Source organism: Macaca thibetana, chromosome 1 (genome assembly GCF_024542745.1).
Source record: "Macaca thibetana thibetana isolate TM-01 chromosome 1, ASM2454274v1, whole genome shotgun sequence".
NCBI classification, from domain to species: Eukaryota; Metazoa; Chordata; class Mammalia; order Primates; family Cercopithecidae; genus Macaca; species Macaca thibetana.
This window is the reverse complement of record NC_065578.1, coordinates 126,300,461-126,326,409: the sequence shown is the minus strand read 5'-3', so window position 1 is coordinate 126,326,409 and position 25,949 is coordinate 126,300,461. Positions and strand designations below refer to the sequence as shown.

The 25,949-nt window shown below is 43.1% G+C and overlaps 2 protein-coding genes across 4 annotated transcripts in view; one reads left to right on the top strand and one right to left on the bottom strand.

Annotated features, from left to right (window-relative positions):
- RPS27 (ribosomal protein S27) overlaps positions 1 to 25,949 on the bottom strand; it is a 234,813-nt gene that overhangs the window by 141,088 nt on the left and 67,776 nt on the right. The gene's annotated exons all lie outside the window — the stretch shown is intronic.
- GATAD2B (GATA zinc finger domain containing 2B) overlaps positions 1 to 25,949 on the top strand; it is a 117,842-nt gene that overhangs the window by 71,942 nt on the left and 19,951 nt on the right. For 2 of the 3 annotated variants that reach the window (XM_050753372.1, XM_050753390.1), the window contains exon 2: positions 21,558 to 21,893. In XM_050753372.1, the coding sequence (XP_050609329.1) occupies positions 21,559 to 21,893 (335 nt within the window). In that variant the 5' untranslated portion in view covers position 21,558. Of the gene's footprint in view, positions 1 to 18,531; positions 18,553 to 21,557; positions 21,894 to 25,949 lie in introns of those variants that run through there. The other variant, XM_050753381.1, reaches the window with a different exon arrangement.

Sequence of the window (25,949 nt, the reverse complement as noted above, 5' to 3'; positions counted from 1 at the left end):
TGGGATTAATGTTATAGAAGGGCACCTTCTCTGCCCATCTGCTGTGTTATTAGACAGCAAGAAGGTCTTCACCACATGCCAGCACCTTGATGTTAGGCTTCCCAACTTCTGGAACTGTATGCCAATAAATAGCCAATAAACTTCTGGTCTTTATAAAGTACCGAAAGCTGGGTACAGTGACATACACCCATAGCCCCAGCTACCTGGGATGCTAAGGTAGGAGGATCATTTGAGCTCAAGGAATTTGGCAACATGAAGAGACTCCATCTCTAAACAAAACAGAACACACACTCCCACACACCCCTATGTAAATTACCCAGTCTGTAGGGGGTTTTTTGTTTGTTTTTTGTTTTGTTTTGAGATGAGTCTTGCTGTTGCCCAGGCCAGAGTGCAGTGGCGCGATCTTGGTTCACTGCAACCTCTGCCTCCCGGGTTCAAGCAATGCTATGCCTCAGCCTTCTGAGTAGCTGGGATTAGAGGCACCCACCACCACACCTGGCTAGTTTTTTTGTATTTTTAGTAGGGACAGGGTTTCACCATCTTGCCAGGCTGGTCTTGAACTCTTGACGTCATGATCCCCCTGCCTCAGCCTTCCAAAGTACTTGGATTACAGGCATTAGCCACCACACAAAATGGACTAAGACAACATCCAAATGGAGATGTTAGTTAGGTAACTGACTATATAAAGAGAGTTTTGGAGGAGAATGACAGCTAGGAATATCAATTTGAGAATTAGTATATAAATGCTATTTAAAGCCATGGGAACACTCCATTTTTACAGTTAGAAGATAGAAAGATGAATAAAAACTAATGAAGAAGACTAAGAATAAAGGATCATGAGTGTAGAATAAGACCCAGAAATGTGAAGTCCCGAAAGCCAAGTGAAGAAAGCAGTTCAAGAAGGAAGGAAGATTGAATTGATAAAATGCTGCTGAAAGTTCAAATAAGGATTGATAAATACATAATTATTGGACTTGGCAACATGAAGGTAATTAGTGACCTGGAAAAAATAATCTCTTTAAATTGAGGGAATAAAACCTGAACTGAAGTGGTTTTAAGCCAGAAGAAAGAGACAACAAGTATAGGTAACTCTTGAGGAATTTTGCTATAGAAGGGTTCAGGGACATGGAGCAGTGACTGGAATACGACAGGAAGTCATGGGAAGAATTTTCTAAGGTGTAAGAAATACTATACCAAGTTGGTATGGTGATGGGGTGATTCTCAACACTGGCTAAATAATAGAACTAACTGGGGAATTTGTTAAAGGATAGCTGCATGAGTTCAATGGCAGACTGATTAAATCAGAATCTTTGGGAATTGGACCGTGATATCAGTATGTTTGTTTGTTTTACAGTTATTTAGATGATTCTAATATGCATCCAAAGTTGATCTGCTTTGAAGTAGATCAGTAAAATTAACTCGTTATATAAACAGTATATCCAACACAGTTGAAAATTAGGAACAATAGAAATTACACAGAATGCAGCATAGGAATATTAAAAACGGAAAATACGAAAAAAGAGATGAGACATGAAGACTAGAGTGAGATGGTCCAAGATATATCTCATGGGAGTTCTAAGGTAGGGTAGAGAAAATGGAGAGTAGCAACATTCAAAGAGATAATAGCAGAAAATTTCACATAATTTCTAAGTATGAATCTTCAAGGAAAAAAAATAGTGAATCCTGAAAGAATAACACTAAAGACAAAGATCTTACGAAAGCAGCCAAATAGATTACTGCAAAGGAATGAAAATTAGACTCAGGCCAGGCTCTGTGATTCATGCCTGTAATCTCAGTGCTTTGGGAGGCCTAAAGAGGAGGATCACTTGAGTTCAGGAGTGAGGCTGCAGTAAGCTATGATTTTACCAGTGCGCTTCAGGCCGGGTGACAGAGGGAGACTCCATCTCAAAAAGATGTGGTCTTTCTTAGTTATCCACAGAAGTGTGTCTAGTTACTCAGCTGTAAGCATTCTGAGGTCAGGGACTAAATACAACAATTAAGTACAATGTTGCAAAAACACTGACATTAAAAATAGAAGTTCCAGGCCAGGCACAATGGGTCACACCTGTAATCCCATCTGTGATCCCAGCACTTTGAGAGGCTGAGGCAGGCAGATCACTTGAGGCCAGGAGTTCGAGACCAGTCTGGCCAACATGGCGAAACCCTGTCTTCACTAAAAATACAAAAGCCAGGCGTGGTGGTGCATGTCTGTAGGCTCAGTTACTTGGGAGGCTGAGGCACAAGAATCACTTGAAACCAGGAAGCAGAGGTTGCAGTGAGCCAGGAGATTGTGACATTGCACTCCAGCCTGGGTGACAGAGCAATACTCTGTCAAAATAAAATAAAATAGCTTTGACTGTATGTAACACACTAATGATGACTAATTCATTGGAACTAAAAATAAGATAGGACTGAAATAAAAAATAAAAATTTAATAGAAGGCATAAAAGAGCAAGAAGGGCCAGGTGCAGTGGCTCACGCCTGTAATCCCAGCACTTTGGGAGGCCGAGGCAGGTGAATCACGAGGTCAGGAGTTTGAGACCAGCCTGGCCAACATGGTGAAACCCCGTCTCTGCTAAAAATACAAAAATTAGCCAGGAGTGGTGGCGGATACCTGTAATCCCAGCTACTCGGGAGGTTGAAGCAGAGAATTGCTTGAACCCAGGAGGCGGAGGTTGCAGTGAGCCGAGATCACGCCACTGCATTCCAGCCTGGGTGACAGAATGAGACTCCATCTCAAAAAAAAAAAAAAAAAGTAAAGAACAAGAAGGGGCTGGACATGGTGGCTCATGCTTGTAATCCTAGCACTTTGGGAGGTTGAGATGGGTGGATCACTTGAGGCCAGTTCAAGCCCAGTGTGGCCAATATGGTGAAACCCCATCTCTACAAAAAATACAAAATTAGCTGGGCATTGGTGGCATACACCTGTAATCCCAGCTACTTTAGAGGCTGAGGTAGAAGAATCACTTGAACCTGGGAGACAGAGGTTGCATTGAGCCAGGTTCACACCACTGCACCCTAGGCTGGATGACAGAGTGAGACTGTCTCAAAACAAACATAGCAATAAGGAAGCACAGAACAAGCAAGGTAAATAGAACAGAAGATGGTAGAAATAAAACTAAATATATTAGTGATCATTACAAGTGTAAATGTACTAGTCAGTTTTTTAGAAACAATTCAATGGAAAAACAAATTCAGGTAAATACTGTCAAAAACATAAAGGTGTAGAAATTGAAATTAACAGTGAAAAAAATGTTGTAGGTAAATATTAACCAGAAAGTTAATGTCACCATACTAATATAAGACAAACTTTAAGGCAAAAAGAATTATTATGGGAATGGTTTTTGGGGAGTTTTTTTGTTTGCCTTTTTTTAATAGAGATAGGGTCTTGCTCTGTCATCCAGTGGAGTACAGTGGTATAATCATGGTAAACTGCTGTCTCAAATACCTGAGCTTAAACAGTCCTTCCACCTCAGCCTCCTGAGTAGCTGAAACTGTGGACGCATGCCACCATGCCTGGTTAGTTTTTTTTTTTTTTTTTTTTTTTGAGATGGAGTCTTGCTCTGTCACCCAGGCTTGAGTGCAGTGGTGCAATTGCTCACTGCAGCCTCAGCCTCCCGGGCTCAAGGAATCCTCCCACTCACATCTCCCCCCTCCGCCGCCCCCGCCAAAGTAGCTGGAACTATAGGCGCGTACTACCATACCTGGCTAATTTTTTATATTTTGTAAACATGGGGTTTTGTCATATTTCCCAGGCTGGTCTTGAACTCCTGAGCTCATGGGATCCACCCGTCTCAGCCTCCCAAAGTGCTGGGATTACAGGTGTGAGCCACCGCCACGCCCAGCCTAATGTTTTAAATTATTTTTAGAAGACAGGCTATCACTATTTTGCATAGGCTGGAACTTTTTTTTTTTTTTTAATTTAAGCTAATACAGGGTCTGGCTCTGTCATCCAGGCAGGAGTTCAGTGGCTTGATCAGGCTCACTGCAGCCTCAGCCTCCTGTGCTTAAGCAATCCTCATTGAATTGTCTTGGCACCCTTGTTGAAAAATCAGTTGACCATAAATACTAGGATGTATTTCTGAGTTTTTTTCCATTGATCACATATCTGTCTTTATGCCAGTACCACACTATTGTTAAATCCACTGTAGTTTTCATCTCAGACAGTAGTCTTCATCTCTAGAAATTTGACTTGAGTCTTTTTGTACATCATCCATTTCTCTGCGTAACTTTTTGAACATAGGGAATGCAGTTACAGTATTAATCTGTTTTAAAGTCATTTTAATTCTAACAGAATTAGTTCTGGGTAAATAGATTTCTTCTGATTGATTATTCTTCTCATTATGGGTCATGTTTTCATGCATCTTTGCAAACCTGTTCATCTTTAATCAAATTCCAGACATTGTGAATTTTATGTTTTTGGGAGCTGGATTATTTTTATTCCTATAAATCTTGAGGGTTGATTTGCAATTCAGTTATTGTATTTGTCAACTGTGTGGGTCTTTGCCTTTTTTTTTTTTTTTTTAAGTATATAATTTGTTAGGGCAGTACTTAAACTAAGCAGTACTTAGTTTAGGGCTAAAAGTTCCCTAGTACTAAGGTAGGACTTTCCTGCACACTCTACCCGATACCCCATAAATTTAATTTTTCTAATCTGGGTATTAAGAATAGGCACTATTCCTGGCCCCGTGTGAGTGCTGGGTAGTGCTTGCTCCATTCCTTTCATATGTTTTTTTTTCCCCCAGTCTTGGATAGTTTCCTCAGTTACATGTGCTGATCAGCACTCTGATCTCCTCAGTATTTGAAGGGATCATTTTACAGATCTCTGGGCTTCTGAGACTTTATCTGCAGCTTTCTCTGCTGTGATACTCTGTCCTTTGAAATCTGGCTGCCATTATCTCATTATATTCTCAGCTCCATCTCTTCAACTCAGGAGTCTCTCAGGCTTTGCCTTAATCTCCCTCCCCTCCTGCATCATGTCCTGGAAACTCCCTTAGGGCAATAAGCCAGGCCAGTTGTAGAGCTCACTTCACTGCTTCTTGTCACTCTGGAGTCACTGTCCATTATTGCCTGATGTCCATTGTTTTCAAAACCCTTGTTTTTATGGTTTTTTTCTTTTTTTTTTTTCTTTTTTTTGGTGGTGGTGGTTCTTTTAGGTGAGAGGGTAAATCTCTGGTCTCTTGAATCATCTTGACCAGAAGTGGAAATTGCAACATTGGTTTTAACATCAACAAATTGATCCCTAAATGCTGAGGTGGAGAATGGATAACTAATTGTATATTCCTGCTGTGGGATTCTACACAGCAATGAAAGCAAATGAAGTAGAGCTTTATCCAGTTACTTGGACAGATTTTAAATATAAAAAAAATGAAGGCTGGGCATGGTGTCTCACACCTGTAATCCTGGTGCTTTGGGAAGCCAAAGCAGGAGGATCGTGTGAGGCCAGGAGTTCAAGACTAACCTGGGCAACATAACAAAACCCCATCTTGACAAACAATTTTTTAAAAATTAGCCAGGTGTGGTGGTGTGCACCTGTAGTCCTAGCTGCTTGGGAGGCTGAGGTGGGAGGATTGCCTGAGCCCAGGAGGTCAAGGTTACAGTGAGACATGATCACACCACTACATTCCAGCCTGGGCAACAGAGTGAGATACTATCTCTAAAAAAAAAAAAAAAAAAAAATGCCAGCTGCAGTGGCAAAAATTAGCCTGGCATGGCAGCATGAGCCTGTAATCCTGGCTACTCAGGAGGCTGAGGCGGGAGGATCACTTGAACCCAGGAAGCGGAGGTTGCAGTGAGCCGACATGGTCCATTGCACTCCAGCCTGGGTGACGGCGAGACTCTGTCTCAAAAATAAATAAATAAGGCTGGGCGAGGTGGCTCACGCCTGTAATCCCAGCACTTTGGGAGGCTGAGGCGGGCGGGTCACCTGAAGTCAGGAGTTTAAGACCACCCTGACCAACATGGTGAAACCCTGTCTCTACTAAAAATACAAAAAAATTAGCCAGGAGTGGTGGCGGGCACCTGTAATCCCAGCTACTCCGGAGGTCGAGGCAGGAGAATTGCTTGAACCCGGGAGGAGGAGGCTGCAGTGAGCTGAGATTGTGCCATTGCACTACAGCCTGGGCAACAAGAGTGAAATTCCATCACATACATACATACATACATACCTACAAACAAAATATGTTAAAAAGCAAAAACAATATTGGAAAGAAAAATGAAGGATAGTACAGAAGTGATAATTTCTAAAAATACACAAAATATTCTATATATTATTAATGGCTACATGTATATGCAATAAACTTATTAAAGTATTTATGAGAATGGAAACAACATCTGAAGGAGGAGGGAGGGGAAGAAAGGGTTGAGAGTGAAGTTACACAGTGCTTCAGTTTTATCTAATGTTTTGTCTCACTAAAAATAGGAGACCACATAGATGCCTCATAACTAGTATCTAAAATACATAAAGAACTCTCAAACTCAACTGTAAAAAGGAACAGCAAAGAGCTCGGTTAGGAAATGAGCAAAAGACATGAACAGAAGTTTCATAGAAGAAAATTACAGATGGCAAATAAACATGTAAAAAGAACATCAGTAGCCATTAGGGAAATGAAAATTGAAACCACAATGAAATACTACCACACACCTATCCAGATGGCTTAAGTAAGAAATAATGACACCAGCCAGGTTCAGTGGCCCACACTTCAAGTCACTTCTCCTCTAGTGGCTGAGATAGGAGGATGGAATGAGGCCCGGAATTTGAGGCTGCAGATTGCTAAGATGGTGCCTCTGCACTCCAGCCTGGGTAACATAGTGAGACCCCATCTATTAAATAACAGTAATAAAAATGACACCACCAAATGCTGGTGAGGGTGTGAAAAACCTGGATTTCTCGTACATTGCATCTGGGAATATATGATGGAGGAAAACAGGTTGGCAGTTTCTTATGAAACCAAACATTCACTTACCATATGACTCAGCAGTTGCACACTTGGGCATTTATCCCAGATAAATGAAAACTTTTCTACAAAAACATTCCCATGAATGTTCATAGCAGCTTTATTCCTAATAACCAAAAGCTGAAAACAACTCAGATGTCCTTCAGTGAGTAAATAAACCATGGTACATCCATACCATGGAATACTACTCAGCAATAAAAAGGAATAAACTGTTGGTACTTGCAGCCACTTGGATAAATCTCAAGGAAATTATCCTAAGTGAAAAAGGCCAATCCTAAAAGTTACATACTGTGTGATTCCAACTTTATAATGATTTGAAAAGCTAACATTTTCTAAATGGAGAACAGATTAGTGACTTTTAGGAGTTAGGAATGAATGTAGCAGGAGATGGGAGGGGAGAGGTAGATGTTATTATAAAACGGTAACACGAGGGATCCTTGAGGTGATGGAATGGTGCTGTTTCTTAACTGTAATAATGGATACGTGAACCTAAAAATGTGACAAAATTGTGTAGAACCAAGTATACCTACAAAGGAATACTAATAAAATGGGACATCTGAAGATCTGCTTATTGTATCAATGCTGAGATCCTGGTGGTGATACAGTATTATAGTTTTGCAAGATTTTACCATTGGGGGAAACTAGATAAAGGGTATGTGGGATCTTTATCTCCATCTTTGAAATATTTTATAATAAGAATATGCAATCTCTTCAGTGTGTACAATAAAATTCTCTGTGACCATTTGAGACATCTCTTCTTGTGACTATTTGAGTCACAAGAAGAGGAATCAGAAAAAATAGTGGAAACATAAGAAATGAAAATTTTTTGCTTATTAATATTTACTTCAAAGTTTTTAGATTTTAAAAAGATAAATTAGAATTTATGAAAGTATTTTTTTTAAGAATATATTTTTGGCCGGGCACGGTGGCTCACGCCTGTAGTCCCAGCACTTTGGGAGGCCGAGGCGGGCGGATCACCTGAGGTTGGGAGTTCGTCTGAGACCAGCCTCACCAACGTGGAGAAACCGCATCTCTACTAAAAATACAAAATTAGTTGAGCGTGATGGCGCATGCCTGTAATCCTAGCTACTCGGGAGGCTGAGGCAGGAGAATTACTTGAACCCGGGAGGCGGAGGTTGCGGTGAACCGAGATCGCGCCATTGCACTCCAGCCTGGGCAACAAGAGCAAAACTCCGCCCAAAAAAATAATAATAATTAGTATTTTCGGCAGGGCGCAGTGGCTCATGCCTGTAACCCCAGCACTTTGGGAGGCCGAGGCAGGTGGATGCCCTGAGGTCAGGAGTTTGAGACCAGCCTGACCAACATGGTGAAACCCCATCTCTACTAAAAATACAAAAAATTAGCCGGGCATTATGACGGTTGCCTGTAATCCCAGCTACTCGGGAGGCTGAGGCAGGAGAATCGCTTTAACTTGGGAGGCGGAGGTAGCAGTGAGCCAAGATCATGCCGTTGCATTCCAGCCTGGGCAACAAGTGAGACTCTGTCTCAAAAAAAAAAAAAAATGTTTTCATTTCTACTTAGGAATTTTAAACCAAAACAGCTTTTTGTTTGTTTGAGACAGATTCTCGCTTTGTCACCAGGTCTAGAGTGCAATGGCATGATCTCAGCTCACTGCAACCTCCGCCTTCCAGGTTCAGGGGATTCTCCTGCCTCAGCCTCCCAAGCAGCTGGGATTATAGGCACCCGTCATCATGCCTGGCTAATTTTTTGTATTTTTAGTAGAGACACGGTCTCAACATGTTGGTCAGGCTGGTCTCATACTCCTAACCTCAAGTGATCTGCCTGCTTTGGCCTCCCAAAATGCTGGGATTACAGGTGTGAGCCACTGCACCCAGCCTTCAAAACAGTATTTTTTTTTTTTTTTTTTTTTTTTTTATTTTGAGAGGGAGTCTCCTGCTCTCGCCCAAGCTGGAGTGCAGCGGCGCGATCTCGGCTCACTGCAAGCTCCGCCTCCTGGGTTCACGCCATTCTCCTGCCTCAGCCTCCCGAGTAGCTGGGACTACAGGCGCCCGCCACCGCACCTGGCTCATTTTTTGTATTTTTAGTAGAGGCGGGGTTTCACTGTGGTCTCGATCTCCTGACCTTGTGATCCTCCCGCCTTGGCCTCCCAAAGTGCTGGGATTACAGGCGTGAGCCACCGCGCCCGGCCAAAACAGTTTTTTAAACTTACTTTTTATGTGTTAAACACTATTGTTTTGTAAGGATTGTTGTCTCTTGTTCATTATGAATACTGATAACTTTTCAGAGGTAACATAACCATCTTAAGATCTTTTAGACTATTGCTACTTTAAACTTTTAAGTAACATTATATAACTATAGGCTTCACTTTCGTCATTTTTGAGAATTAGAGGTTTTCCAACCTAGCTAACAATTTAGGTTTTTCTGTTCTCTGATGTGATTAAATGGAAGAACAAAGGACAAATATAAAGAGCCTTGTACGTTGCCTTATACAGAGCAGGTACTCCAGTATGTTAATTTATTTTGTTCAAATAACCTCTTCATTTCCCTGTCCTCTGTCTGCCTCTGAGGATCCTCTTAAGTCTTTGCTGCAAATCCAGGTTTTGGTTTGATGTTGTCAGAAACTTCACAAGCATGAATGTAGAGTGATTTCATTTGGCATTCTTGTTTCTTATAGGAGTCCAACAACAAGTTTAAAGTTGGACATTTTTCTTTTTCTGCTACAGTTGTTTGACACAACTACTCTCTTCCTTAACCTTTTTTTTTTTTTTTTTTTTGAGACAGGGTCTCGTTCTGTCACCCAGGCTGGAGTGAGGTGGCCTCATCTCAGTTCATTGCAACCTCTGCCTCCCAGGTTCAAGTGATGCTCATGCCTCAGCCACCCAAGTAGCTGGTATTACAGGCATGCACCACCACACCTGGCAATTTTTGTATTTTTAGTAGGGACAGGCTTTTGCCATGCTGGCCAGGCTGGTCTCAAACTCCCAGCCTCAAGTGATCTGCTATCCTCAGCCTCCCAAAGTGCTAGGATTACAGGCGTGAGCCACTGTGCCCAGCCTCTGCCTTCTTTTTTTTTTTTTTTTTTTTTTTTTTGAGACGGAGTCTCGCTCTGTCGCCCAGGCTGGAGTGCAGTGGCCAGATCTCAGCTCACTGCAAGCTCCGCCTCCCGGGTTTACGCCATTCTCCTGCCTCAGCCTCCCGAGTAGCTGGGACTACAGGCGCCCGCCACCGCGCCCGGCTAGTTTTTTGTATTTTTTAGTAGAGACGGGGTTTCATCGTGTTAGCCAGGATGGTCTCGATCTACTGACCTCGTGATCCACCCGTCTCGGCCTCCCAAAGTGCTGGGATTACAGGCTTGAGCCACCGCGCCCGGCCGCCTCTGCCTTCTTATATACTACTTTTCATCCTCACATTTCAGTAAAGAGAAAATTCACCGAAAGGCAAAAGCTGAAGCCAGGGAATAATCCTTTTCTCTGACTGCAAATCTCAGTCACCAACTCCTATCAATTCTGTGTTCTTCCTCTGAATGTAAAAGAGAAAATATGCACATGGTGGCACGCATCTGTAGTTCCAGCTACTCGGGAGGCTGAGGCATGAGAGTTGCTTGAACCCAGGGGCCCAGGCTTCAGTGAGCCATAATTGCACCACTGTGCTCCAGCCTGGATGACAGAGTGAGACTCAAAAAAAAGAGGCAGGGCATGTCTCTTTGCAGTGAGCTGAGATTGCACCATTGCACTCCAGCCTGGGCAACAGAGCAAAAACTCCATCTCAAAACAAAACAAAAAAAAGGCAGAGAAAATGAGTTAATGTAAACATCCAAGTATGTATTTTTGTTATATGCACATGCTTCTATTGGAATGAAATTCTGGAAAACAGTAACTTAGTCTTTTTCTAAAAATCTTTTCTCCTAATGCCTGACTTTGACATGTAGTATATGATTAATATTTGTGGGGTGGATGGTTGGATAGATGGGCAGATACTTGCTTCTTAAGAAGTACTTACTACACAGTACTTGCTTCTTAAGAAGTCTGCCTCTGAGAAGGGTGTTGTACTGTGTAATAGATTGTGGAAGTGAGCCAGACCTGTGTTGTAATTCCAGATTTACTCTCTAAAGCTTTGCAATTGGGATACACCTCTTCGCACCTGTGAAGTAGAAACAATACTACCTACTTAGTAACTTGTTGAAAAGATTTAACTAAGTTTCTTCTCCAACTGGAATGGAGAAAAAAAAATTCAAGAAAGAATACATGATAAAGTGCCCAATAGCATGTTTGGCTTTAAGTGGGTGGTTAAGAAATAGTAGCTGTTACTATTAGGATCACAGAAGAAACAAAAAAAGATTGGTTAGGCATTAAAAGGCAACATACAACCTTCATTTTACAGAATTTTCTTTTTTTTGCAGAGGAATATTTATGTGATAAATTTTCAGTGAATATTATTTTTACAAATTTATAATGGAGGCTTAATTTAACTGTAGAATTTATTTTTAGTATATTTACAAAGTTGTGCAACCATCACAACAGTCCATTTTAGAAGAACATTTACAATCACCCTAAAAAGATCATGTGTGCCCTTTCGTAATAGTTATGTTGGATTTTGTTTTTGCAATTTTATTGTGGTAAAATATATGTAATGTAAAATTTACTATCTTAAACATTTGTAAGTATATAATTCAGTGGATTTAAGTACATTCACATTGTTTTGCAACCATCACCACTATCTACTTGCAGAACTTTTTCTTCATCCCGGAGACTCTGTTCCCATTAAACAATCACCGTCACTCCCCACCCCTACCTTAGCTGGAAACCTCTATTCTACTGGTTTTTTGTTTGTTTTGTTTTGGGTTTTGTTTGTTTATTTTTGTTGTTGTTACTGTTTTCGAGATAAGGGCATCTTACTCTGTTGCCTAGGCTGGTTTTCAACTCCTGAGGCTCAAGCATTCCTCCCACCCCAGCCTCCCAAGTAGCTAGAATTATAGGCACTTGCCACCGTGCTCAGTCCTCTATTATACTTTCTATCTCTAGGTACCTCATATATGTGGAACCATACAATATTTATCCTTTTGTGTCTGGTTTATTTTACTCAGCATAATGTTTTCAAAGCTTGTCCATTTTACATTGGATTTTGAGGCAGGCATGGTTGTGAGTGCATAAAGTTGAGGTTTATAGATTAGTGAAGACAAGTAGCCGTGGACAGATTGGTCAGAATTCTCAAGCTACCTATTAGGAATGACTTACCTCAGACATTCGTATATCTGGGTTTTGGTTTCTCGCAGCCTCTGATGGGTCAGTTTCTTTCTTGAATCATTAGTGTATAGTAAGGGGAAATTTTTTGATTTACTTTCAGCTATTTGTATAATGACAGTTCAATGAGCCAAGGTAATGATGGCATCCCAAACTCTAGGTCTAGGTTATTGAATTTTGTTGTTTTGTCATACTATCAATGCTCATGAATATATCTCAAAACTTAGAATACTGTAGTATATCAACTTAAATGTATATATCTTGCTGTGTGTACTTAAGAGACGGGGTCTTGCTTTGTCACCCAGGCTGGAGTAGAGTGGTGCATCATAGCTCACTGCAGCCTCAAACTCCTGGGCTCAAATGATCTTCCCACCTCAGTCACTATGCCCAGCTAATTTTTTTTTTCTTTTTTTTCTTTTTTTTCTTTTTATTTTTTTAGGCCGGGTGCAGTGGCTCATGCGTGTAATCCTAGCACTTTGGGAGGCCAAGGTGGGTGGCTCACTTGAGGTCAGGAGTTCAAGACCAGCCTGACCAACATGGTGAAACCTCGTCTCTACTAAAAATACAAAAATTAGCCTAGTGTGGTGGTGAACACCTGTAATCTCAGCTACTTGGAAGGCTGAGGCATGAGAATCACTTGAACCTGGGAGGCAGAGGTTACAGTGAGCAGAGATTGTGCCACTGCACTCCAGCCTGGGTGACAGACTGAGACCTTCTCAAAAAATAATAATAACAAAATTTTTTTTTTTAGAGTCTCCCAGGCTGGTCTCAAACTCTCAGCCTCCAGTGATCCTCTTGCCTTAGCCTCTTGAGTCACTGGGATTACATATACAAGCCACTGCCTTACTGTGTACTTTTCTAAAGTACAGACATACCTCAGAGATTTTGTATGTTCCATTCCAGACCACCACAATAAAGCAAATACTGCAATAAAGCAAGTCACACAAATTTTTTGGTTTCTCAGTGTATATAAAAGTGATGTTTAGGCCAGACGTGGTGGCTCACGCCTGTAATCTCAACATTCTGGGAGGCTGAGGCAGGAGGATTGCTTGAAGTCAGGAGTTTGAGACCAGCTTGGTCAACATGGTGAAACCTCGTCTCTACTAAAAATACAAAAATTAGCTGGGCATGGTGGTATGCGCCTGTAATCCCAGCTACTCAGGAGGCTGAGGCAGTAGAATCGCTTGAACTCAGGAGGTGGAGGTTGTAGTGAACCGACATCATGCCACTGCATTCCAGCCTGGGCAACAGAGCAAGACTCTGTCTCAAAAATAAAAATAAAAAACGTAAGTTATGTTTAGGCCGGGCGCGGTGGCTCACACCTGTAATCCCAGCACTTTGGGAGGCCGAGGTGGGTGGATCACGAGGTCAAGAGATCGAGACCATCCTGGCCAACATGGTGAAACCCCGTCTCTACTAAAAATACAAAAATTAACTGGGCACGGTGGCACGCACCTGTAGTCCCAGCTGCTCGGGGCTGAGGCAGGAGAATCATTTGAACCCGGGAGGCGGAGGTTGCGGTGAGCCAAGATCGCACCACTTCACTCCAGCCTGGGTGACAGAGTGAGACTCTGTCTCAGAAAAAAAAAAAAGTTATGTTTACACTATGCTGTAGTCTATTAAGTGCAATAGGATTATGTCTAAAAAAACAATGTATACATCTTAAATAAATAAGCCTTCTTGCTAAAAAGTGCTAACAATCATCTGAGCCTTCAGTAAGTCATTATCTTTTAGCTGGTAGAGTGTCTTGCCTTCATGTGGAGACTGCTCACCCATTAGTGTGGTGGTTGCTGAAGGTTGGGGTAACCTGACAATTTTTTATTTTTTACTTTTTTTGAGATTATAGGCGTGAGCCACCGTGCCTGCCCAACCTGGCAGTTTCTTAAAATAAGATGAAGTTTGCCACATGGATTGGCTACCTTTCGTGGAAGATTTTCATGTAGCATGTGGTACTCTTTGATACCATTTTATCCACAGTAGAACTACTTTCAACATTGGCGTCATTTCTCTCAAACCCTGCTGCTGCTTTGTCAGCTTAAGTTTATGGAATATTCTAAATCTTCTGGTGTCATTTCAACAGTGTTCACAGCATCTTACCAGGAGTAGATTCCATCTCAAGAAACCACTTTCTTTGCTCATCCATAAGAAGCAATTCCTTATCCATTCAAAATTTTTTTTGTTTGTTGGTTTTTGCTTTTTAAAGAGTCTCAGTTGTGGTCTGTCACCCAAGCTCGAGTGCAGTGGCATGATCGTAGCTCATTGTAACCTCAAACTCCTGGGCTCATGCAATCCTCTCACCTCACCCTCCTGAGTGAGGTGCATGCCACGGTGCCCAGCTAATTTTTTTTTTTATTTTTTGTAGAGATGGGGTCTCACTTTGTTGTCCAGGTTGGTCTCAAACTCCTGAGCTCAAGTGATCCTCCTGTCTCAGCCTCCCGAAGTGCTGGGATTACAGGCATGAGCCACTGTGCCTTGCCCAGGCTCCCTTCTAATTGTAGTTTTCTTGCTGTTTCTACCACTTTTGCAGTCATTTCTTCCATTGAAACCTTGAACCTATCAAAGGTCATCTGTGAAAGTTATAATCACCTTCTTTCAAATTCCTGTTAATGTTGATAGTTTTAGGCCAGGCGTGGTGGCTCATGCCTGTAATCCCAGCAATTTGGAAAGCCGAGGTAGGTGAATCACCTGAGGTCGGGAGTTCGAGACCAGCCTGACCAACATGGAGAAACCCTGTTTCTACTGAAAATACAAAATTATCTGGGCTTGGGGTGGCACATGCCTGTAATCCCAGCTACTCAGGAGACTGAGGCAGGAGAATTGCTTGAACCTGGGAGGTGGAGGTTGCAGTGACCCGAGATCGCACCATTGCACTCCAGCCTGGGCAACAAGAACAAAACTCTGTCTCCAAAAAAAAAAAGAAAGAAAGAAAAATGTTGATAGTTTTGCTTCCTCCTGCAATGGTAAATAATTTCCAGGAAGTTTTTAAAATTTTTATTTGTATAGAGACAGGGTCTTGCTGTATTGCCCAGGCCAGTCTCAAACTCCTGGGCTCAAGTGATCTTCCCACCTGGGCCTTGAAAGCACTGGAATTACATGTGTGAGCCACCATGCCTGGCCTAAAATATATTAATATTTCTTTTTCTTTCTTTTTTTTTTTTTTGAGACTGAGTTTTGCTCTTGTTGCCCAGGCTGGAGTGCAGTGGCATGATCTTGGCTCACTGCCACCTCCCCCTCCCAGGTTCAAGCGATTCTCCTGCCTCACCCTCCCAAGTAGCTGGGATTACAGGCATGTGCTGCCACGCCTAACTTTGTATTTTTAGTAGAGACAGGGTTTCACCATGTTGGTCAGACTGGTCTCGAACTCCTGACCTTAGGTAATCCACCTGCCTCGGCCTCCCAAAGTGCTGGGGTTACAGGCATGAGCCACCATGCCCAGCGATATTTCTTACATGGGAAGACTTGAAAGTCAGAATTACTCCTTGATTCATAGTCTATAGAATGGATGTGTTAGCCACATGAAAGCAACATTAATCTCCTTGTTCATCTCCATCAGAGCTCTTGGTGACTGGGTGCATTGTCAGTGAGCAGTAATATTTTGAAAGGGATCTTTTTTCTGAGCAATAGATCTCAGCCATGAGCTTAAAATATTCAGTAAACCATACTGTAAACAGATGTGCTGTCATCCAGACGTCATTGTTCCATTGAGAGAGTACAGGCAGAATAGATTTAGCCTAATTCTTACCTTTTTTCTAAGAGATGGAGTCTTGCTGTGTTGTCCAGGCTGGAGTGCAGTGGCTATTCACAGGTGCAGTCATAGTGTTCTACAGCCTCAAAATCCTGAGCTCAGGCAACCTTGCTGCCTCAGCCTACCACATAGCTGAGACTACTGGCGTGCACTACTATGCCCAGTTTATTTAACGTAATTCTTAAGTGCCCTAGAATTGTTGGAATAGTAAATGATCACTGACTTCAATTTAAAGTCACCAGCCATATTAGCCTCTAACAAGATAGTCAGCCTGTCTTTTGAAGCTTTGGAGCCTGGTATTGGCGTCTCTCTATGAAAGTCTTCCAGTAGAAGGTTATTTTGTCTACATTGAAAATGTACTGTTCACATGGACTTATAGATGAAAACAGTAGATACTGAGTACTCCAAAAAGGGGAGGAATAGAGTGGGGGATAAGGGTTGAAAAATTACCCATTGGGTACTATGTTAGCTATTTGGGTGATGGGTTCAGTAAAAGCCCAAACCCCAGCATTATGCAATATATCCATTTAATAAACCTACACATGTATCCCTTAAATCTAAAATAAAAATTAGAAAATTTTAAAAAGGGAAAATAATGTACTGTTAATGTGTCACCTTTGTGGGTTATCTCAGCTAGATCTTATGGATAACTTGCGTTAGCTTCTACATCAGGACTTGGCTACTGCTGTGCCTTGTACTTTTGTGTTATGGCATGACTTCTTAAACCTCATGAACCAGCCTTTGCTAGTTTCCAACTTTTCTTCTGCAGGTTCCTCACCTCTCCCAGCCTTCACAGAATTGAAGAGAGTTAGGGCCTGATTCTGAATTAGGCTTTGGCTTAAAGGAATGTTGTGGCTGGTTTGATCTTGCCAGTACACTAAAACTTTCTCCATATTGCCAGTAAAGCCTTTGCACTTTGCCGTTATTTGTGTGTTCACTGGAGTAGCACTTTTAATAATTCCTTCAGGAACTTTTTCTTTGCATTCACAACTTGGCTAACCTTTTTTTTTTTTTTGAGACGGAGTCTCGCCCTGTCGCCTAGCCTGGAGTGCAATGGCGCGATCTTGGCTCACTGCAACCTCCGCCTCCTGGGTTCAAGTGATTGTCCTGCATGATCCTCCCGAGTAGCTGGGATTACAGGCGCATGCCACCACGCTTGGCTAATTTTTTGTATCTTTAGTAGAGACGGCGTTTCACCATGTTGGACAGGCTGGTCTCGAGCTCCTGACCTCGTGATCTGCCCACCTCGGCCTCCCAGACTGCTGGGATTACAGGCGTGAGCCACCACACCCGGCCACAATTGGCTAACTGTTACATGCAAGAGGGCTAGGTTTTAGCCCATCTTGGTTTTCAACAAGCCTTCCTCGCTGAGCTTAATCATTTCTAGCTTTTGATTTAAAGTGAGAAACGTGTGACTCTTCTTTCAGTTGAACACTTAGAGACCCTTGTAGGGTTAATAATTGGTCTAACTTCAATATTGTTGTGTCTCATAGTAAAGAAGCTGGAGAAAGAGAGAGATGAGAGAACAGCCAGTCTGTGGAACAGTCAGAGCACACACAACATTTATTAAGTTTGCCATCTTCTGAGTACAGTTAATGGTGCCACAAAACAATTAAAATAGTAATATTAAAGATACTGATCATTACCAAAATGTGACACAGAGACAGAGTGAGAACATACTGTTAGAAAAATGATACCATTAGGGTTGCTCAATACAGGGTTACCGCAAACATTCGTTTTTTGTTGTTGTTGTTTGTTGTTGTTTGAGACAGAGTCTTGCTTTTGTCGCCCAGGTTGGAGTGCAGTGGCGCGATCTTGGCTCACTGAAATCTCTGCCTCCTGGGTTCAAGCGATCCTCCTGCCTCAGCCTCCCAAATAGCTGGGATTATAGGCGTGTGCCACAACACCCGACTAATTTTTGTATTTTTAGTAGAGACAGGGTTTCACCATGTTGGCCAGGCTGGTCTCGAACTCCTAACCTCAAGTGATCCGCCTGCCTTGGCTTCCCAAAGCGCTGGGATTACAGGTGTGAACCACTGTGCCTGGCCTTGTCTTCCTTTAACACAGTATCTGCAAAGCACAATAAAGTGAAATGCAATAAAATGAGGCATGGCTATACTTTTTGCATCTAGGTGTATAATCAGTTGAGTGGCAGACTTTTCCTACCCTCCCCAACTTACCATAGTATGCCCAGTTACTACTCTCAGTTATATAGTGCTGATTGAAGTACTAAAGACATTTAACTATAGAGTTAGGGGGGGTGTTCTGTAGCACTCCACTTTCTAGTCTCTCCATCTGAAGATTTTTTTTTTTTTTTTTTTTTTTTTGAGACGGAGTCTTGCTCTGTCGCCCAGGCTGGAGTGCAGTGGCCGGATATCAGCCCACTGCAAGCTCCGCCTCCTGGGTTTACGCCATTCTCCTGCCTCAGCCTCCCGAGTAGCTGGGACTACAGGCGCCCGCCACCTTGCCCAGCTAGTTTTTTGTATTTTTTAGTAGAGACGGGGTTTCACTGTGTTAGGATGGTCTCAATCTCCTGACCTCGTGATCTGCCCGTCTCGGCCTCCCAAAGTGCTGGGATTACAGGCGTGAGCCACCATGCCCGGCCTCCATCTGAAGATATTTTTCAGAGGTAAATTGGGAGGTGAAGTGTGATAAAAATGTTCTAAAGTTGATTATAATGATAGTTGCACAGCTTTGAATATGCTAAACATGGAATTGTATACTTTACCTAGGTAAATTGCATGATATGTGAATTATATCTCAGTAAAGCTCTTCTTATTTTATTTTATTTTACTTTAAGTTCTGGGATACATGCACAGAAACTGAAGATTTATTACATAGGTATACATGTGCCATGGTGGTTTGCAGCAGCTGTCAACCTGTCATCTAGGTTTTAAGCCCCACATGCATTAGGTATTTGTCCTAATGCTCTCCCTCCTTTTGCCTCCCACCTCCCGACAGACCCAGGTGTGTGATGTTCCCCTCCCTGTGTCCATGTGTTCTCATTGTTCAACTCCCACTTATGAGTGAAAACATGCAGTGTTTGGTTTTCTCTTCCTTTGTTAGTTTACTGAGATTGATGGCTTCCAGCTTCATCCACTTCCCTGCAAAGGACATGGACTCATTCTTTTTTATGGCTGCTAAAGCTGTTCTTTAAAAAGAGAAGGAATTAAAAAACATTACCCCAAAATTCAGAAGTTTGGGTTCTGACTTTTCTCTTGTCTCTAAAAGGTGTGTTTCTGCCTATAATCCCCAGCACTTTGAGAGACTGAGGCAGGAGGATCATTTGAACCCAGGAGTTCCAGACCAGCCTGGGCAACATAGTGAGACTTTGTCCTACAAAAAACTGAAAAGTTAGCCCAGTGTGGTGGCATGCGTCTCTAGCTACTCAGGAGGCTGAGGCGTGGAGGATTGTTTGAGCCCTAGAGTTTGAAGCTGCAGTAGGCTATGATTGTGCCACTTGCACCCTAGCCTGGGTGATAGAGTGAGACCCTATCTCTCAAAAATAAAAATAAAAACAGGCCGGGCATGGTGGCTAATGCCTGTAATCCCAGCACTTTAGGAGGCCAAGGCGGGCAGATCGCAAGGTCAAGAGACTGCGACGATCCTGGCCAACATGGTGAAACCCCGTCTCTACTAAAATACAAAAATTAGCTGGACGTGGTGGCACACACCCATAGTCCCAGCTACTTGGGAGGCTGAGGCGGGAGAATCACTTGAACCTGGGAGACAGAGGTTGCAGTGAGCTGAGATCTCACCACTCCACTCCAGCCTGGTGACAGAACAAGATTCCATCTCAAATAAATAAATAATAAAAGGTGTGTGTTTCATTTTTTGGTTTTGTTTTGTTTTTGTTTTGAGACAGAGTTTCACTCTCTCACACCCAGGCTGGAATGCAGTGGTGAAATCTTTGCACACTGCAACCTCCACCTTGCAGGTTCAAGTGATTCTTATGCCTCAGCCTCTCAGGTAGCTGGGACTACATGAAAGCGCCGCCATGCCTAATTTTGGTATTTTTAGTAGAGACAGGGTTTCACCATGCTGGCCAGATTGGTCTCGAATTCCTGACCTCAAGTGATCTACCTACCTCAGCCTCCCAAAGTGCTGGGATTACAAGCGTGAGCCACTGCACCCAGCCCCTGTTTCTTTTTTCTTTTTTTTTAATTGCAACTGGAAAATAATCTTTTTTATTTTATTCCTCCCTCCCTCTCTCCCTCCCTCCCTCCCTTCCTTCCTTCCTCCCTTCTTTCCTTCTTTCCTTCCCTCCCTCCCTCCCTCCCTCTGTTGCCCAGGCTGGAGTGCAGTGGCAAGGTCTCAGCTCACTGCAACCTCCACCTCCTGGGTTCAATCAATTCTCTGCCTCAGCTTCCCAAGTAGCAGGGATTACAGGCGCCCGCCACCCAGCCCGGCTAAGTTTTTGTATTTTTAGTAGAAATGGGGTTTCACCATCTTGGCTAGGCTGGTCTTGAACTCCTGACCTTGTGATCCACCCGCCTCAGCCCAATGCTGGGATTATAGGTGTGAGCTGCTGTGCCCAGCCCTGGAATAGAAGAAAATTTTAAGCACTCCATTTTTACAAATGAAATTGAAACTTGGGAAGGTAAAGTAACTTACTAAATATTTGACCTGGTTAACATAAGTAGCAATTTTAACCTGTGTTTCTTTGACTTAAAAGATTTTCTTACTATTTTATCTGTACTGTTTCCTACCAGGACAACAACCCTGGATTTGAAAGTGTTGGAGAAAATCTAAATCTGAATTTGCATTTGGATTTTTTGTTGTTTGTTTCTTAAGACAGAGCCTCACTGTATCACCCCAGCTGGAGTTCAGTGGGGCGATCAGGCTCACGGCAGCCTCAACCTCCTGGTCTCAAGCAGTCCTCCCACCTTAGCCTCCCAAGTAGCTGGGACTACAGGCATGTGCCACCATGCCTGACAGATTTTTAATTTTTTTGTAGAGATGGGGTCTCACGATTTTTCTCAGGCTGGTCTTGAACTCCTGGGCTCAAGCAGTCTTCCCACCTCAGCCTCTGGAGGAGCTGGGAATATAAGTTGAGCCACCATGCTCGGCCTACATTTAGATTTTGTTAGTGTAAAAAAAATCAAAGTGAAAAGGGAAGATAATGATTAATTAGCTTATCAATTTTGCTTCATGAGTAAAGAAAAAAATAGTGCTGCTTATCAGGCTAACCACCTAAGTTCTTCATTTTAAAAAGCATCTTAAGTTTCTTCAGATTTTGAATCTGCTAACCCTGGTAACATGCAGTTTACCTATGTAACAAACCTGCACGTGTACCCTTGAAATAAAATAAAAGCTAAAAAAAAAAAAAAAAAAAAAAAAGGTTTTCAGTCTGTATCCATATAGAATTCAGGGCAAATATCAACAGGCCTCACTTATGTAAATTTAAGTTTACTTAAATTGCTGAGGTTGAATGGAGAGCTCTCCTTTAATATAGATGTTCTAGGACAATATCAGGACATTAGCTTAGTTAACTTTGAACTCTGTGTGTGTGTGTGTGTGTGTGTGTGTGTGTGTGTGTGTGTGTGTGTGTGTGAGAAAGAGAGGGAGATTCTTGTAACTTTATACTATTTAAGGGACTTTATTCTGATCTTACTTGTAGTTTTCTTTCCATAGGATGGATCGAATGACAGAAGATGCTCTTCGCTTGAATCTGTTGAAGCGGAGCTTGGACCCAGCAGATGAGCGAGATGATGTCCTGGCAAAGCGACTCAAAATGGAGGGGCACGAGGCCATGGAACGTCTGAAAATGTTGGCATTGCTCAAAAGGAAGGATTTGGCAAATCTTGAGGTGCCACATGAGTTACCCACCAAACAGGATGGCAGTGGTGTCAAGGGCTATGAAGAAAAACTTAATGGGAATCTCAGGCCTCATGGAGACAACAGGACTGCTGGAAGGCCAGGCAAAGAAAACATCAATGATGAGCCTGTGGATATGAGTGCTAGACGGAGGTATGGCTCAGTTCAACTGCCTCCAGAGATAGGGTCATCTCATAAAGCCTGTGAAAATGGAATGAATTCCAGTGAGAGGAGGGTATTTTTCATCCTAAAGATTCTTAAAAGAAGATACATCATCGAGTTTGACCATAAATTCATTTTATTTCCAAATGAAACCAGGTGCCTCAAAAACTGCTTAGCCTACAGAGAATCATAGTTCTTACTCTTAAGAGAAAAAATGGTCATTTCTAGATAAAGGGGCCACTAGATATCTGATAGGCCAAATGGAAGTGAGTTAATGTATACCTTCAGTCTAATCTTCATGGCCATCTTAGGAGAAAAATAGTCTTTTTGTCAGATAATTCCAGGAGTTTTAGGATGTATTTATTGTGGAGTCCCAGCTTTTATGGCATCCAAAAATGTGGGCCTAGCTTTTCTTGTGTCAGAAAGCAAATTATCTTCATGTGGTAAGTCTCTGCATTCTTGCTGTATCTGTACCACTTCCCCCAGCTCCCCCATATACATATACATTCATTTGTACATATATGTTACTCTCTTTTTCACTCACTCACACATGCAAACGTGTTTTCCCAGGCCTTTTTTTCTGGTGTCTCTCAAGGTTGAGTACCTGAAACTGTAGAGCACACGGTAAGGAGAGATACCTGGATCTGGCCAATGGTTGAGTCTACCTGTGCAGTGAATCATAGTACAGATAACCCTAGTTTGGGTTTTTTTTTTTTTTTTTTTTTGTTTTTTTTTTATGAGTTTTTTTGGTGGTTTTGGTTGGTTTTGTTTTTTGTTTTGTTTTGTTTTGTTTTTTTGAGGCAGGGTCTTGCTCTGTTGCCCAGGCTGGTGTGTAGTGAGTGGCATGACCCGCTGGATTCAAGTGGTCTTCCCACCTCAACCCCAACTCACCCCACCCTCGAGTAGCTGGGACTACAGGCACATCCCACCATGCCCGTCTAATTTTTGTATTTTTGTAGAAACGGGTTTTTGCCATATTACCCAGGCTGGTCTCAAATTCCTGAGCTCAAGTGATCCTCCCTCCTTGGCCTCCCAAAGTGCCAGATTACGGGCGTGCGCCACTGCACCCGTCCAGTTTTTCTTTTTTTTTTTTTAAGATAAGGTCTCACTTTGTCACACAGTCTTGAGTGCAGTAGCATGATCATAGCTCATTGTAACCACCAACTCCTGGGCTCAGGTTATCTTCCCGCCCTAGCCTCCCAAGTAGCTGGGACTAAAGGTGTGCATCATCACACCCAGCTACATTTTGAATACTTTTGTAGAGACAGAGTCTCACTATGTTGCCCAGGCTGGTCTCAAACTCCCAGCCTCAGGTGATCTTCCCACATTGGCCTCCCAAAGTGCTGGGACTACTGTCGTGAGCCACCACACCCAGCCTATGAGCCACCACACCCAGCCTATAACCCTAGTTGTTTGTGTGTGTGTGTGTGTGTGTGTGTGTGTGTGTGTGTGTGTGTGTGTGTGTGTTTGTTTTTGTTTTTCTTGAGTTGGAGTTTCACTCTTTTTGCTCAGCCTGAGTGCAATGGTATGATCTCGGCTCACTGCACCCTCCACCTCCCGGGTTCTAGTGATTCTCTTGCCTCTCTACTCTCATGAGTAGCTGGAATTACAGGCGCGTGCCACCACACCCAGCTAATTTTGTATTTTTAGTAGAGATGGGGTTTTACCACGATAGCCTGGCTGATCTCGAACTCCTGACCTCAGGTGATCTTCCCACCTCGGCCTCCCAAAGTGCTGGGATTATAGATGTGAGCCACCACACCCAGCCAACCCTAGCTTTTAAAACATTCAGTTTAGGCTGGGTGCAGTGGCTCACGCCTGTAATCCCAGCACTTTAGGAGGCCGAGGCGGATGGATCACGAGGTCAGGAGATCGAGACCATCATGGCTAACACGGTGAAACCCCGTCTCTACTAAAAATACAAAAAATTAGCCAGGCGTGGTGGCAGGTGCCTGTAGTCCTAGCTACTCGGGAGGCTGAGGCAGGAGAGTGGTGTGAACCCGGAAGGCAGAGGTTGCAGTGAGCCGAGATTGCACCACTGCACTCCAGCCTGGGTGACAAAGCGAGACTCCCTCTGAAAAAAACAAAAACAAAAACATTCAGTTTATAAATAGTTCAGAAACAGCTGATAGCTGTGAGAATTAGTCTTCAGTGTTCAGTTGCCCTCCAAATGACCTTGCTGAGTTTGTTGTAGGACTGATCCAAAGCAGAATCTCTAAAAAGCTGAACTGATGGAGAATGAAGAAGAAAGGAATAGTTATAACCTTACACATGTTACTTTCTCTACCTTTTGATGTCTCCTTACTGGTCTTGTCCGAGGATTATTTTTTTAAACCACGCTCCACAAGCAAACATTATTCTTGGTAGTAACTTTAAAAACTCTTAGTAAGCGGTGGCTCACACTTGTCATCCCAGCACTTTGGGAGGCCGAGGTGGGTGGATCACCTGAGGTCAGGAGTTTGAGACCAGCCTGGCCAACATGGTGAAATCTTGTCTCTACTAAAATGAAAAAATTAGCCAGCTGTGGTGGCACGCACCTGTGTTCCTAGCTACTTGGGAGGCTGAGGCGTGAGAATTGTTGAACCCCGGTGGCAGAGGTTGCAGTGAGCTGAGATCGCACCACTACACTCCAACCTGAGCGACAGAGTGAGACTCTTTTTTTTTTTTTTTTTTGAGACGGAGTCTCGCTCTGTCGCCCAGGCTGGAGTGCAGTGGCCGGATCTCAGCTCACTGCAAGCTCCGCCTCCCAGGTTCCCGCCATTCTCCTGCCTCAGCCTCCCGAGTAGCTGGGACTACAGGCGCCGCCACCTCACCCGGCTAGTTTTTTGTATTTTTTAGTAGAGACGGGGTTTCACCGTGTTAGCCAGGATGGTCTCTATCTCCTGACCTCGTGATCCGCCCGTCTCGGCCTCCCAAAGTGCTGGGATTACAGGCTTGAGCCACCGCGCCCGGCCTCGACAGAGTGAGACTCTTATCTCAATTTTTTAAAAAAGCAAAAAGAACAACAACAAAAAACTCTTAGGAAACCTCAGGCAGATTCCCTAGAGGTCCTTGAAGAGAAGAAAAATACTTGCAATTTATAGGTAGTGCCAGCAGAATATTATATAAATAGGTTCATTTTTAGATTGCTTGAAAGAAAAGGACGTCGGTGAATGAGATCATGAACCTGAGTAACCTACTTGCTTTTATAATCACCCTTACCCTTCTGGAGCAAGTAACTTATCCTACTTCATTGGGGACAAAGAGTTAAAGAAATGTTAGGTGGATTCTTCACATCCCAAATTGGAACTCTTAAATGCATTTTTCTTTCCTTCCCTTTCCCTTTCCTGACAAGGTCTCACTCTGTCGCCCTGGCTGGAGTGCAGTGTGGCATGATCTCCACTCACTGCAACCTCCACCTCCCAGGCTCAAGCAGTCCTCCTGCCTCAGCTTCCCAAGTAGCTGGGACTACAGGCGTGTGCCCCTATACTTGGGTAACTGTTTTGTATTTTTAGTAGAGACGAGGTTTTGCTGTGTCACCCAGGCTGGTCTCTTAACTCCTGCACTCAAGTGATCTGCCCACCTTTGCCTCCTAAAGTGCTGGGATTACAGGCATGAGCCACCATGCCGGGCCCAACATTTTTCATAGAAACTTTGTTAACACAGTTTTTTTTTTTCCTGTTTTCAGTCCTGCTTCTGTAGACATTTTGGTAAGATCTCATTAGTGCTATTGGAATTGTATTATATTGCAGATACAGACAATATATGTTAAAAAGTCAGACTTCCTGAAAACCCAAGTTTATTTTATTTTTTTTTTTTTGAGACGGAGTCTCGCTGTGTCGCCCAGGATGGAGTGCAGTGGCCGGATCTCGGCTCACTGCAAGCTCCGCCTCCCGGGTTCACGCCATTCTCCCGCCTCAGCCTCCCAAGTAGCTGGGACTACAGGCGCCCGCCGCCACGCCCGGCTAGTTTTTTGTATTTTTAGTAGAGACGGGGTTTCACCATGTTAGCCAGGATAGTCTCGATCTCTTGACCTCATGATCCACCCGCCTCGGCCTCCCAAAGTGC